The sequence below is a fragment of the Mauremys reevesii genome, linkage group 2, assembly GCF_016161935.1.
Source record: "Mauremys reevesii isolate NIE-2019 linkage group 2, ASM1616193v1, whole genome shotgun sequence".
Classification (NCBI taxonomy): domain Eukaryota; kingdom Metazoa; phylum Chordata; order Testudines; family Geoemydidae; genus Mauremys; species Mauremys reevesii.
In genome coordinates, this window is record NC_052624.1 from 94,828,716 (window position 1) to 94,843,246 (window position 14,531).

Consider the following 14,531-nt stretch of genomic DNA (forward strand, 5'->3'; position numbering starts at 1 on the left):
TTGGACCCTTTACATCACTGGAGCAACATAAAGGGTCTGGAACGGAGCTCAAAATCACGGCCTCTGTCCATCTGTCAGTCTATGCATTTATCTGTGCAGCCATCCATTCATCTTATCACAAATTCTGTGTTGTATGCCCTTTGAATTACTTACTCCCCTGTGTGATGGTAGTGCTGTGTGGGAGGGAAATAAATGCACATCAGCCAACAGTGAGTTTTGTTTATATGTTGGCAAGGAATAGTCACATCAGCACACACAACTCTCCCGGGCCAGATGCTATAGCACAATGCTCTGACCCAGGGCCTATAAAACAAACATGCTCAGCAGATATTCTCATACACTCTCCCTGAATTTTCACTATGTCTCCTTTATCCTGACCTGATGTTTCCACTGTGACCTCAAGCACTGGACACATCCAGCTGCTGCTAGGTTTGACTAGATGCTTTCTGCTCAGAGGCTGGATTACCACGTGTATGACTACAGACACATTGCAACATACTTTCTTCAAGCAGTGTGACATTCAGTTGGGTTTGTGGGTAGCACCTGCCTTAATGCATTCTGTGTGACGTTGTTTTTGCTGACGTGTGAATGTATGTGTGGTTGGCGTTAGCAAGAGTACAAAGTGTGAACTGATATGTCTCGAGGAGATGTCAACTGTTATCTGGAAATTCAGGGTTCCTCAACAAGCCCTGACTGACCAAGGTCCTTCAAGAATCCCTATAGGCTGGTTTCAGTGGAGGGCACACAATTGCCTAGGGTTCACGGATTATACATTGAGTCATGATTTTGTTCAGATTGTTATCTCGTTGCTCCAATCTGGAGTGTTGGGTGCTGGTTAGCGTTTGCCCATACTCCCACTCACGCACCCACATGGATAAAGAAGGTATTTTTAATAACGTTATGATAAGGCATGTCACCTTAGCTCTGGCCAGCACTGTCTGTCTCCTTACTGATTGATGTTTGGGAGAAGGTAGCTGGTTGCAGGGAGCTGGATTCCAGATGCAGTAGGAGGAAAGACAGCTCTCTGTTGCTCTTGGAGGGTATGAGGGAAGGTTCACAAAGAACCAAGAACCCCTGGTCCTAAGGTGGAACACAGAGCCAAAGGGGAAAAAAAGTGGACTTTACCACTCTTGGGGTACAGATGTGCTCTGGGGGAGGAGGGGAATATATATCACTGTATAGTTGTTAGGTCATCAGCTGATGGATCTTCGTGTAGCAATAATGTAGTTAGCAGATCAAATTTGTGCAACTTCACTCAAGAAATTCTAAGGTTTTTTATGTACAATTTGATTAGCTCATTCACTTCTTACATTCCCTCTTACTCCTAACACCTTTACCAGTGATCTTGATGCTTTTAACTGCCAATGTATTTCATGCAAGCCAACAAGCAGCCATCAGATGGGTAGGGGTTTTTGGTTACACTCCTGGCCAACTTGGACCTAATTTCAACAAGAGACGTGAGGGTGGAAGGTTCAATATCTTGTTACCAATTTCCTCAGCTATCTGGTCCTTATCAGAGTGATAGATTTAAAAAATTAAAAAATATGCATATATTTCTGAGAATATGTCCAACCAGTCTGTGACAAGTTTTAGGTAGACGGCCTTAAGCTGCTCTGTATTATCCTTCTGAAAGCTTAAAAAAACCCCACCGTATCAAGTTTAATAACAAAAAAGTGAACATAGGACTTGCCACACCAGATTAAATTACTGGTCCACCAAGCCTAGCATCCTGGCTACCAGTGGCCAATTCCTTATGGTTTTCCCATCCACAATGGCCAGTTGGGCAATGCTGTATGTGAGAGTTACATGGGGAAATGTTTATGCTCTAAAGCATATGCTTTATGCTCTAAAGCATGTAATTTGATTACTCACCTCAAGAAGCAGAACTATAATAGGTATTAATGGTTATAGAATTATCCAGCCCTTTTTAAAAATACACTCACTGTGTCTCACTCATTATTGATGGCCTATGGCAGTGAATTTTATAGGGTGACTGTAGGCTCTGTGTGAAGGAATATTTATGTATGTGTGTATACTACACATACATATATACAACAAACCCGTGGAGCTTATTGCCATGGGATGTTGTGATGGCCAAATGTATAAATGGGTTCAGAAAAGAATCGGATGGAGAATACATCTTTCAATGGCTATTAGTCTAGCCAAGATAGTCAGGGATGCTACCCTATGCTCGGGCAACCCTACACTTCTGAGTATCATAATCTGGGAGTGGAAGACAGGGTAGATCACTCCATAATTGGTCTGTTCTCCCCTGAAGCTCTGGTAGTGACCACTGTTGGAGACAGGATACTAGGTAAGATGGACCATTGGTCTGACCCAATATGCCAGCTCTGATGTTCACGTGTATGTATATAAACATGTATCTCATGAGCATCTAGGCTTTCTGAAATTTCTCAAACTGACGGCTTCCTCCTTTCCTTTCTTTTTTAATACTAGACTGGGAAGCTCGGATAGACAGCCATGGAAGGGTATTTTATGTGGATCATGTGAATCGAACCACAACATGGCAGCGCCCCACAGCAGCAGCCACTCCAGATGGAATACGCAGATCTGGTTCAATCCAACAAATGGAGCAGCTCAATCGGCGGTGAGTAATTCTGGACTGAAATTCCCAAACACCACCACTAAGAAAATGTTCTAGTTATGAGAAATGGTACTCATGTTATTCCAAACCAGCATCTGAAATGTTCCTGAAATAACTAAAACTTTCAACATAAATAAGCTATGAGATATATTTGAAGGTACAATGTTGAATAACATATAGCAGGTCAGAACCTACTGCTGGTGGATGATAACCATCTTGCTTTAAAAAAGGTGACATTTTTAGCACTGGCAATTTGGGAGCCCAAAATAAATGGAAACAGTTTTCAGTGCTACTTTCAGGCTGGCTTTACAATTATAAAACACTGTACTTTTTAATTAGTATTTTTGTATGTAGTTCCATAAGTCTATATGGTACTTTACAACAGGAAGTGGTGTTTAAAAATAGCAAAGTGTCTGACCAAACAGATTACAGTCTAGAGATACAAAGTGAACATAGTGCATTGCGCAAAGAGTGACATGTGCTCAGTCCTCATCCTCAAAGGAAACCTCTACAACACCTTCAAAAGACAAGCCTGGGAACTTAAATACATAACTCTGCTGGACACTAAAAACCATGGATTTAACAGAGACATTAGTTTTATGGCCCATTACAACAACTTATAACACACCCTGCTGCCTACTAACACTCCTTTGTCCTACGGCTGCTGAAGTTTTAATTGCCTACTTCATTTTAAGTGGTCTCCTACAATATGTATGAACCCCTTATGCTTAACAATCAGTCCCACCTTATATTTCGCTTGGGCACTCTAGTTTCCTTCTCCACACCTGAAGAAGAAGAGGAGCTCTGTGAAGTGCAAAAGCTTGTCCCTTCCCCCAGCAGAAGTTGGTCCAATCATGGCTTCCCTTCACTTTTCCTCTCACCACTTATGAGAAGGATCAGTGCAGGTAGGGGTGGGGAGGCAGGATTCTTCAGAACTTCTGTGTTACCTATGAGAGCAGAGGACAGATGGTCTGGGTGAGAATATGAAGAGAAGTCAAGCAATCAAGCTCTGAGTTCAGGCTTCAGACCCACTGCTTTGAGATGCTTCAGCTTCCAGACCTCCACTGTGCTCCTCCAGCTGCTACACCTATACACCTACTTCAGTCTTATGGCAGCTATTCAGAGATGAGGTCAGGAAAGCAACAGCTCTAGTTGCTGAGAGCCTCCCTTTGCAATTTTTCTCCACCAGTGCTGCAGGCTGAATGTTATGGATGCTCATGCAGTTGGAATTATCATCTCCCCACTATAGCACTCTAGTGGTTCCTTCCCAAGGTCCATGGGTTGGGAAGCACCAACATGTAGCTGTTGACATCAGCAAGGCTGACAAGCTGTGACACAGCATGTATGAGATATTTGTTTTAAATAGTGAAGTGCTAATGAGTATCCCACTGAAAGACATTTCAAAACCCTTTGCACAGCTGGAGGCAACTAGAAACACTTCCTTAAAATGAATCCCGAGAGAGGGAGTCTCCCTCCAAATGAGGCAGCTTTATCACTGATAGCAATGTCTATTCAACTACTACTCTACACAAAGAAAGATTTGTTACAGTTTCCTTTGTTTCCTTGTATTTCAGAATGAACGGAGGGAAGAAGAGTAAAAGAAATATATAGCTAGGCAATAATCTTCCACTATTACCTCAGAAAACATTTTCTCATCCTCTGCTCCTGCTTACTGTAATGATATAGTTTCTTATTTAAATAAGCAAGACTGAAATTGTTATCCCCTGATTATAGGCTTTAAAATGGCATGAAGGTTGGTTTGGGTTTTTCTAGTACTTTAAAAACATCATTTGGGGATCATCAGAGCGCCAAGCTAGGAGACAGAGAGAGTGCTTGAACGGTCCTTCTTTCCATGGCAGGAAAATAAGATGGGAGTTACTTAGATCCTTTGTAGGGAGAAAATGATCGCTGATGACAGCCATCAGGGAGTTTTCCTAAGGGCTAACCAGCTTTCTGAAAATGTCTGTGGTGCAAAATAGGTCATAACCACAAACAGATCCATGAGGAATTGTCCTCCTCTTCTCTCCAAACCTAGCATGCTGGGCACAGAGTGGGCATTTGACTACCATAGTGTAATTTTGTTTATAGTGGTAAGAACTTGCAGTAGTTTGTTTTAATTATAATTTTCCTTAGAAGGTGCCAAGCTAGCGTATTAATTTATAAAGAAAAGACAGGCGTTTCTAGAAACCCCTTGCAGTGAATTGGATAGATGTTGTCTGAAGCCATCAAGGGCTCGTGCAAATTATAGTTTTTTGTTGTGCTGTAACTTGAGTTAATTGAATACCAAGTAAGCTGAGCTAATGAATACTATTGTATATTTATTGTAGACAGTCACCATTTGTTCCATGAGGTTGAACTCTCTTGGGTGAGCCACAAACAACCAGGAACAAACATTGGTGAGTGTCTAAACTAGAAATGACAATTGTGTTAGCTAGCTCAGGTTAACTGGCAATACCCTTAGGCCATATCTATGCTTATAAGCTTACAGTAGCACAGCTGTACCGATGCAGCTGTGCCTCTGTAAGAGCACTTGTGTAACCATGTTATGTCGAAGGGAGAGAGCTCTCCCGTCGACATAATAAAACCAGCTCAATGAGTGGCAGTAGCTATGGCAGTGGGAGAGCGTCTTGCACATGAATGCTTATGCCGGCAAAACTAATGTTTTTTCACACCCCTGAATGACAAAAGTTTTGCCAATATAAGTGCTAGTGTAGACATAGCCTAAGTCAGTGGCTCTCAGCCTTTCCAGACCACTACACCCCTTTCAGGAGTCTGATTTGTCTTGTGTTCCCCCAAGTTACACCTCACTTAATAACTATTTGCTTACAAAACCAAACATAAAAATACAAAAGTGTCACAGCACACTATTACTGAACAGTTGCTTGCTTTCTCATTTTTTACCATATAATTATAAAATAAATCAATTGGAAAATATAGTACTTACATTTCAGTGTATAGGATATAGAGCAGCATAAACAAGTCATTGTATGATATTTTAGTTTGTACTGACTTCACTAGTGCTTTTTAAGTAGCCTGTTGTAAAACTAGGCAAATATCTAGATGAAGTGATGTACTCCTTGGAAGACCTCTACATACCCCTGAGGTACATGTTCCCCTGGTTGAGAACCACAGAAGTGACATCCTTGGTTTACATTTTAGTTTTCCATGTTTTCATATAGTTTGATTCCTTTTTTGACACCCATGTTTGGTTTAGGATTTGATCATTAACGATTTAGTACACTGTAATTAGGCCAATAATACCTTTGTTGCTCATCTGTATATGGGTATTTTTTAGCATTTGTACATTCAGGATATAGAGTGAGAAGCGGAGGGAATTTTCATTAGTAGCGTATTTCTCCTCACTTGATTCCCAATGGCGACTAAGCACATTACAACTGAGTAATTGTGGAATCCCATGGTTTCTTAGCACAAAAAAAGCCATCTGGTAATTCTTTAATCTCTGCTGTAAAAGAGCTCCATTAAGTAAAAATGCTGAATAGACCACCAAGTCTTTAAGAGGCTTCTCTTGTCATGCCAATGCTTGTATATGTGTAGCCATGGATATTTCCAAAAATTCTAGCAAAAGGGATACATATTGGCCATTGCAACAAACTTCACCAACCTGTGTATTTCACAAGTGGGAAGCAATTCTAATATTTTATGGCCGGGTGAAATAGAGAAATTATCTGTCCTGAAGCAGGTTTCAAGATTAGCTCATTCAAAAAAATTCAGGTAACTTGGATTACCAGTCTGTGAGAAAAACCTTTTCTTAAGCTGTTGTTGAAAACCACTACTTAGGCTTGAATAGTATTTTCAACAACCATTTTAAAGAAGTTTTGTTTTTGTAGGTCAAACCTCATTACCTGGAACGGTTTTCGTTAACTCTGCTTGAAAATCATTTCTAGGTGAGGCAACTGTTTACAAAGAGCTTGGATGATATAATTAAAATCAGCCTGAATTTGTGCCCCAAATTCAAACAAAATGGAACCCAAAACCTTTTGAGGTTTGAAAAAAAGCTCAGTCTACTTTCTTTTCACACAAATCTGTTCACCTTCCCACTTCCTAGATTCATCTGGGAGAAGGAGTGGAAATGCCAAAATATCACTAGGAAAGCTTGCTATTTTCATTCCTGCCAAAACCATAAAGTACTGGAAATCTAGTTTTAAAAAGGAATGACTGAGAGTATTCTGTTCCAAGGGCCTAATCCTTCATTCTGTGAATACTCAGAGATCCCCAATGACTTTAATGGACATTTTGACTATATGGGGAACGCAGGATTGGGACCTACAGTCTGGATAAGATCCAAACACTACTGTTTTTTTTTTGTTAGAAGAGTCTTCCTCCTTTACTACAGCACTTCTTGCCTTTCCTCGAGTTACTGAAGCAGTTAACAGCCAGCGCTGTTCAAATTACATGACATGGTTAACTATCCACTGTGATCTGGTAAAACTGTGCAGCATTTGTGTAACTAGACTTGTCTTTACATGAATAATAATAATAAAAAATGACACAATAAATAATAATAGTACAGTAAAAACAGCCTCTAGTGTGGTTTTTCTAAACCATTATTTCTTTGACAAATCACTTTGAAAAAGGACTGTGATTTTCAAATACATTCCCATAACTTTTGCCCTTTCAAAGTTTTTTTTACAATCACATTGGTATTTTCTGGTATTTATATAAGACAATTTTACAGTATCTAGACAAAAAAAAAAGTAGCCTGTTTTTGGCATACAGCTAGCATTACTGTGTAAAGTTTGCCAGCAGGGGATTTTCTAACATCTAATTAAATTGAAGCTACAGTTACCATATATATAAAACTTTTGACTATATTAACTACTTTTTTCTGCTCTGCTGTTGCACAAGGGTGTTGTAAAACTCCTGCAATATTGGAGTGGAAAGTTTACTCAATTAGCCTACAGTCAAGTGAATAAAAATTTTTAAAGCTTGTTATAAAATAAAGGGGGAAAAAGTAGAGGTAAATTAATGTAGTTGTGAAATCTACTATAATAATTTGCTTCTAAGGTGTATGTTTATCTAAAAACAAAAATCCTCAATTCTCTTGCTTTTTTAACCAATTCTAAATATGTTATTTATTGAGCTACTAAAAGCTACATTAAAGGAAAACTTGGAATACTGAGGAAAATGAAAACTACTGTGTTAGTCAAGTATAAATCCATTAAATTTTCACCCATTTTCCATAATTTAGCCTAAACTCCAGTAACCTGTTGAGAGTTAGTATGCTACTGGAGATGCTGTCTTTTGAATGGGATGTAAAATCAAGCTCCAGACTACTCGTCTTCAGAGATGTCATGGCACTTTGAGATATAACCGTTGGAGTTCAGGCCAAAATCTAACTTGGCATAAATACATATTTTTTTTAAAAAAAGAGAAAAATGGAGGGATACTCTTCATAAGTCTGGAGTCACACAGATGAAAGAAAGAAGACCAGAAACCAGGAAAAAGAGAGACAAAGAAACTTGGGCCAAAGATCAGATATAATCAATGAAGCTACATGGATTTATGCCAGGTGGGGATCTGGCCCATTATGAATGCTGAGAGTTAATGAAAATGAGACAACAAAAAAGGTTTTAAAATATCAGGGTGGGGCAGAAGCTCATTAAAATTATTAACAAGATAGATAGCTATTATTTTTAAAAATATTTTTCATTAAATAATTTTTAAAATTTGTCACATTCTTGTCATACATTATCAGAATCCCAGGCTGGGGCCTGGTCATGAACATAAAGGTTAGAAGCTATGGAGGTTCTCTCACCCCTAGTCTGTCAAGTGTTCAATGAATGAGTCACCCGTATGGCTACAGCAGGATTGACTTCCCACATTATTTCTCTCTCTTTTACAATACATAGAATTAGTACTGTATACTGCATATTTTAAACATAATAAACACATAAAAGAGAACATCCTTTATGGGACTCAAACCTTCAACGTCATGAACACTGTGGCCCTGATCCAGCAAAGTATTTAGCACCTTGCTTAACTTTAAGCCCAAGAGGAGTCTCATTGAAGTCAATCAACATGAAATTGCCTTAACAGAAAAAAAAGTTTTAAAAGCTTCACTCCACACCTGCCTCTTCTTCGTCCTCCTTGTTTCCCTCCGTGTTCTCACTGGCTCTGTCCCAGCGCTTAATTTGTAATGAAAGAGGTACCAGGGCTCAAGCAAGTTGTTTACATTCATGACTGATGCAGCAAGCCCAGAAGTGCTGGGGCTCTGAACTGCCAAGCCTAGAGGTGCCGGGGCTCAGCCCTGGCAAGCCCTGGCACAAATTAAACACTGCTCTGTCCCCTTCAACCCTTTCCCGTCAGCTTTCCACTTAGCTTATCATCACCAATCCATATACACACACAAAAATCAATCCATATACACACACAAAAAAGCATGGAACTAACATGACACGTCCTGCCCTTATGTTGTTCACTCCACTTGTGTGTTACACCACTTTCCTCTACCCTGTGTCTGTTTTATCCATTAGATTGTCAGCTCTTCAGGGCAGGGATTGTCCATTGTTCTGTGTTTGTGCAGTGCCTAGAACAACGAGCCTGTTCTCGGCTGGTCCCTAGGCACTACCACAACAAACATGATGAATAATAATGATTAGTAAAAAAAAAATGAATAATGGTTATGGAGCCAAGGCTGTGAAGTGTTGAACATATTAAGCATGCTCCCATTGCAATTGTTGGGAGTTGAGGACACTCAGCACCTCAGAGGATCAAGCCCTATGTGATTCATTATGTTAACCAATGACAAATTAGGACTTGATTCTTCCCTGCCTTTCACCTTATTCCACAGGGATCAGTGACTATATGTGGGTGATTTGCACAGGTGCAAGACAGGGAAGACTCAGGCCCATTGGTGCTTTAAAAGTACATGCCGCTTTTAGCAACATTTTAATTGTTCAAAAGTTTTGATTTTTCCAACTCTCATTAAGAAAGAGATAGGCATTTTAGTGAGCAGCAAAATGCTTTGTACCGTTATTCCACCAAAACGTATAGCTAAAACACCTTTTTTCTTTCATGTAAAATATGCAGGTATCAAAATATTCAGCGGACTATTGCAACAGAGAGGCCAGAGGAAGATGCTGGTGTGAACAACAGAGCCGAGAGGCTCTCCATTGGAGGAGGAAGTGACTCTGAGGCAGACTTTTCCCAGCCAAACTCAGGTATGGGAGAGGAAGCTATTAACAGCATGTGGCATCAGATGTCATTCCATTCTGGGAAAGAAGCTGGACACACTACGGTGCCCTGATGAAGACTCAGGCTTCAGTACTTTATGGCAGAAATGGCTAAGTGAAAGGAAAGAGAGTATAGAGCATGAATAGACCCTCAGAAGGAAATAAGCAAGTGTTAGGGGACTCTTTTAATGAGTCCTTACATAGTCAAAGTGTTTTTACAATAGATTGGGTTTGAATGTCCAGGTATTATACATGAAAATGGAGAAAGTGCCTATTTTCTCAAGCTTGCAGTTACGGTAGCTACACTGTTTCATTTCGGTGATAGTGTGATTGTGACACTATGGGGGTTCACCCAGATCAGCCAGGGGTTGTGTCACTGCCTGTCCTGTAACCTTGGGGGCATCTGTGCTATGCAGGTTTGGCTCAGAGCCCTGACACAAGTAGTCTGCTTACAGCACAATTCTCCCACCCTGGTTCCCACCAGCCTGGTTACTCTTCGCAGGTAGTCACCAACAGCCCCTTGTCTCCCCAAAATAGGGTGACCAGATGTCCCGATATTCAGGGCTTTGTCTTATATTGGTGCTTATTACCCCCCCACATCCCGATTTTTCACACTTGCTATCTGGTTTGACTGAGGACCCATATTAATCCACTGCACCGATACGGTTCTGTAATAAGTTAAGAATAAGTTTATTAAGAAAGAAGATAGATTTAAATGGTCTCAAGTAAGAATTAAAGAGATAGGAAAGATTACAAACAAAACATGCCTTCTAGTGACTAAAACTTAATTCTAGCAAGTTACAGTCTTGGTCTAGACAAGGTGGGTGAGATAGTATCGCTTATTGGACCAGCTTCTGTTGGTGAGAGAGACAAGCTTTTGAGCCACACAGAGTTCTCAAAAGCTTGTCTCTCTCACCAACAGAAGTTGGTACAATAAAAGATACTATCTCACCCACCTTGTGTCTTGAATATCCTTGGACTGACATGGCTACAACTGCACTGCATACAAGCTTGGTCTAAGCAGATTTCTTATCTATAGTGACTTCTCAGAGACTTCAACCCCCCCCATTAGTAAACTTTCTCAGATTACAATAGCTCTGATCCCTTGCGTCCATCCAGTGATAGCTTATTGCTTATATCTTCCCAACGTTCTTTGATTCTGTTTCAAGAAGCAGAAAGGTTTCCTGGGGATCCATCCTCCATGGAGATTAAGGGGTTATCTCCTCCTACTTGCTCAGCTAATGGATTTGTTTACCTTTCATGTAAATGTCCTTTTCAGTGTCTCTGGTCACACCTTGCTCAATTTACATTGGAGATATAGTCAAGCCGGAGAAACAACATTCCTTTGTCTATAACAGGCTGGGTTTAGGCACTGTCTGCCACTTACATTTAGGAACACATTTCAAGCACACATCTATAACTCTTTATACATCACCCACACCCACACAGACAACACACAATAATATTAATGACCGGCATGTTACTATTTTGCATATGATATCTTACACGACACCTTTTAGATACAGATTATGATAACAAGTTGGGGCAATGAGTATGTCAGGTGTGATGAGAATTATTGTACTGTGTGCCCACTTCCAGTTGGCAGTGAGGGACTTCCTGGGTCACAGTAATTTTGATATTATGGGCCAAATTGGAAAGGGCCAGCCCTCCCTTCTGCACACATATCTTGTGCCCATAAAATGTTCATCCACATTTTTGCACCTGCAGTTGAACAAATGAAAAGCTAAGTGCTTGCATTGCTAAATGCTTGATTGCAGGTGCAAGTCACCTGGCGGGAAACACAAGCACTCAGACTTGCACCTGCATTTCACTTTGTGGACACAAAAAAATGAGTGTGTATTTAGTTAGTTAAACTTGTGCCTGCAACACGGGCAGTCAATACTCAGCCCTTCTGAAAATTCACACCTATGGCAGGGTTGCCACATGATTATGTCTATTATTACATCTGTCACCTCTTTTCCTCCTTCTCCTGTGTTTGCATGCCATTACTGGCTAGTCTTTATTAGCAGGAAATAGCCTGCATGGCCTGTGGTTCAATTCTGTTTATGTCTCTTGGAAGAGGAAAGCCTATTCAGAGTGAACATTTAATCTATGCTTTTTTAAAAAAGCTTTGTTAAATATTTAGTTTTGTCTATTATTAGCCTGAATCTTTATTTCTTTTTCCTTTAAAATCACTATAAGTCATAACCAAACGTACTTCACATGATATATAACCACTTTTGCACTCATTTGTATTGCAATTTTTATGATTCAGTTTAACTGAATTCCTTCTGTATAGAGAATCATACCTGATCCCACCTGCTAATAGTTAATTGAGGTGGAAACGGTATATGATTTGTGTTCTGTTACTACTTATATTACTTGTAATATTAAGTTGGATACGTATTTACAGTAGACATACAATATTACTGTTACATACATACAGTGTTACTATGAGGGGAGGGATAGCTCAGTGGTTTGCACATTGGCCTGCAATGTGAGTTCAATCTTTGAGGGGTCCATTTAGGGATGTGGAGCAAAAATCTGTTAGGGACAATACTTGGTTCTGCTCTGAAGGCAGGGGACTGGACTCAATGACCTTTCAAGGTCCCTTCTAGTTCCATGAGATAGGTATATCTCCATATAATAAATTCAGAGGTTACTTGCATAATAAAATATTAAATTAATAATAATGCTGCCAGGAATCATTCACATAAATGGTGGTTGGATTTGATTTAATATGCCTTTTCTTTCCTTTTTTTAAAATAAAAAAGAACCATCAACTGTGGCATGTGCCTTTTTAATGTGTCTTTGCTATATATATTGTTTGGCTGTGGAGAGAGGAAAAAAATGTAGCATTTGGTACCAACTTTTTAATTTAAAGGGAAAGCCACAAGGATGTGTGAATATCCACAAATAAAGGTGCACTGTCATATCCTCAGGTGAAATAAATCAGTTTAACACCATTGGAGTCAGGAGAGCTATATTACAAAGTCTTTTTTCACAGTCTTAAGTGGACAGAATGATAAGGTGTAATTATAGATAGAAAAGTGACTGTCAACATTATATTATGTAGTTCTGTATTCATTCTCTTGATGACTTTCACATCAGATTTGTTCAGATTGTAGGTCAAAAACTGATTTTGGTTTAAAAGCATCAGTGCTGCAAACTGAGCCTAGAGCCCCAAACCTCCTGTGTGTTCTTCCCACTCTACATTCATCAACAGTAAGAAAGATTCTACAATCAGAACTTAGCTAACAGTATTGGACCAGATCTTCAGCTGGTGTAAGCTAGTGGGGTTACATTGATTTATTGAAGTAAATGGAGCTATGCCGGTTTATACCAGCTAAGGATGTGGCCCCGAATTTATAACATACAATGTGAAAATCATTCAGCTCTCATTCCTGTAGCTGTATTTGCCCTGCAGTGCTAACCACAGGGAAAACTTTTGTCATTCACGTGAGCAGATCTGACTCAAAGACACAAAGAGAGTGGATGCCATTTTTACACAGTCACTTGGATGACCACAGCCTCACTTTAAGATTAAAAAGAAGTCGCACAATATGGTGGAGTGGTAGGGTGGGCTTTGCTGGTACTGACAGAGGAGATAAGAATGACACTATTTGTGTTGTATTTTCTGTTATGTGTACTAGTCAATTGTTTTACTTTTATTTTCAGAAATTAGGAGAGAAGGGTCCCTTTCTCCAGTGAATTCTCAAAAAATCACCTTGCTGCTACAGTCTCCAGCTGTAAAGTTCATCACCAACCCCGAGTTCTTCACTGTGCTGCACGCAAACTATGTAAGTGCCAGTATCTCACCATCTCTCACTCCTGCCTTTTGGGTCAAAAGGAAGAGCTCTGGACCTCTTCTAAGAGTGCACAGTGGGTATGTCTACACTGCAATGTAAGCCCAGGGTTAAAACTCAGGCTCCATCCTAACCCCAAGGGGTGGAGGGTGAAGCCTGAGTCAAGCCAGGACCCCAGGGTTCAAGTCCTATTGCTTTGCAGTGTAGACGCAGCCCCATTAGACCCATTCTCTGGGAATCCACCCAAAGTATTCCACAATCCCATGGGTCAACTTTCTTTGTCCTCTGGACAGTCAAGTTTGGTGAACAGTCAAGTTTTCCTACACTGCACCATGAACAAAGGGATAGAATGGCCACACTTCCAGAGGGTGCTATGAAGTATGGAATATGAGTGGTTGAACTCAGGCCCGCATAATGCAGTGAAGATCCTGGAACCCCATGTTGGGACCCAGAGTTTAACAATTCCTAACCTGGGGTTACAAATGAGTGTAGATATTCAAGCCCTAGGTTAACAAACCCAAGGTCTGTTAACTGAAATTCTACTAACCCTGGGTTTACATTGCACTGTAGATATACCCAGTCCTTAATTCCCTGACTCAGAACTCGATTGTCCTTTATGTGAACTGGACCAGGTGGGATGTAGCATGCCTAAACGACCCCAAAGGGAACTCTTGAGGGGATTCTGCCTCAGAGAGGAATTCCCTGGCAGCTCACAGGCCTGCCCCCACTACTTGTTCCCTTTCAGAAGGTGCAGCGTACTCCCCATGTGTCTGGCCAGTTTTACTGCCTGGTGCACAGGGAGCTGGGATCCTAGCCCTGCCTCCTTCTGCTTAAGGTGTCCAGACACCTCTATTGGATCCCTCTTCTCATGACCTTGCACAGCAGCTGGAAGGCTTCTTGTGTCCTCTGCAATTTGTACACTCAAGC

The 14,531-nt window shown here is 40.4% G+C and overlaps 1 protein-coding gene across 22 annotated transcripts in view; it reads left to right on the plus strand.

Moving 5' to 3' along the window:
- The window catches only part of HECW1 (HECT, C2 and WW domain containing E3 ubiquitin protein ligase 1), a 451,523-nt gene that overhangs the window by 352,813 nt on the left and 84,179 nt on the right, over positions 1-14,531 (plus strand). For all 22 annotated transcript variants that reach the window (XM_039525998.1, XM_039525991.1, XM_039525994.1 and 19 more), the window contains 3 exons: positions 2,458-2,608; positions 9,656-9,786; positions 13,477-13,598. In XM_039525998.1, coding sequence (XP_039381932.1) covers positions 2,458-2,608; positions 9,656-9,786; positions 13,477-13,598 — 404 coding nt within the window. The remainder of the gene's footprint in view (positions 1-2,457; positions 2,609-9,655; positions 9,787-13,476; positions 13,599-14,531) is intronic.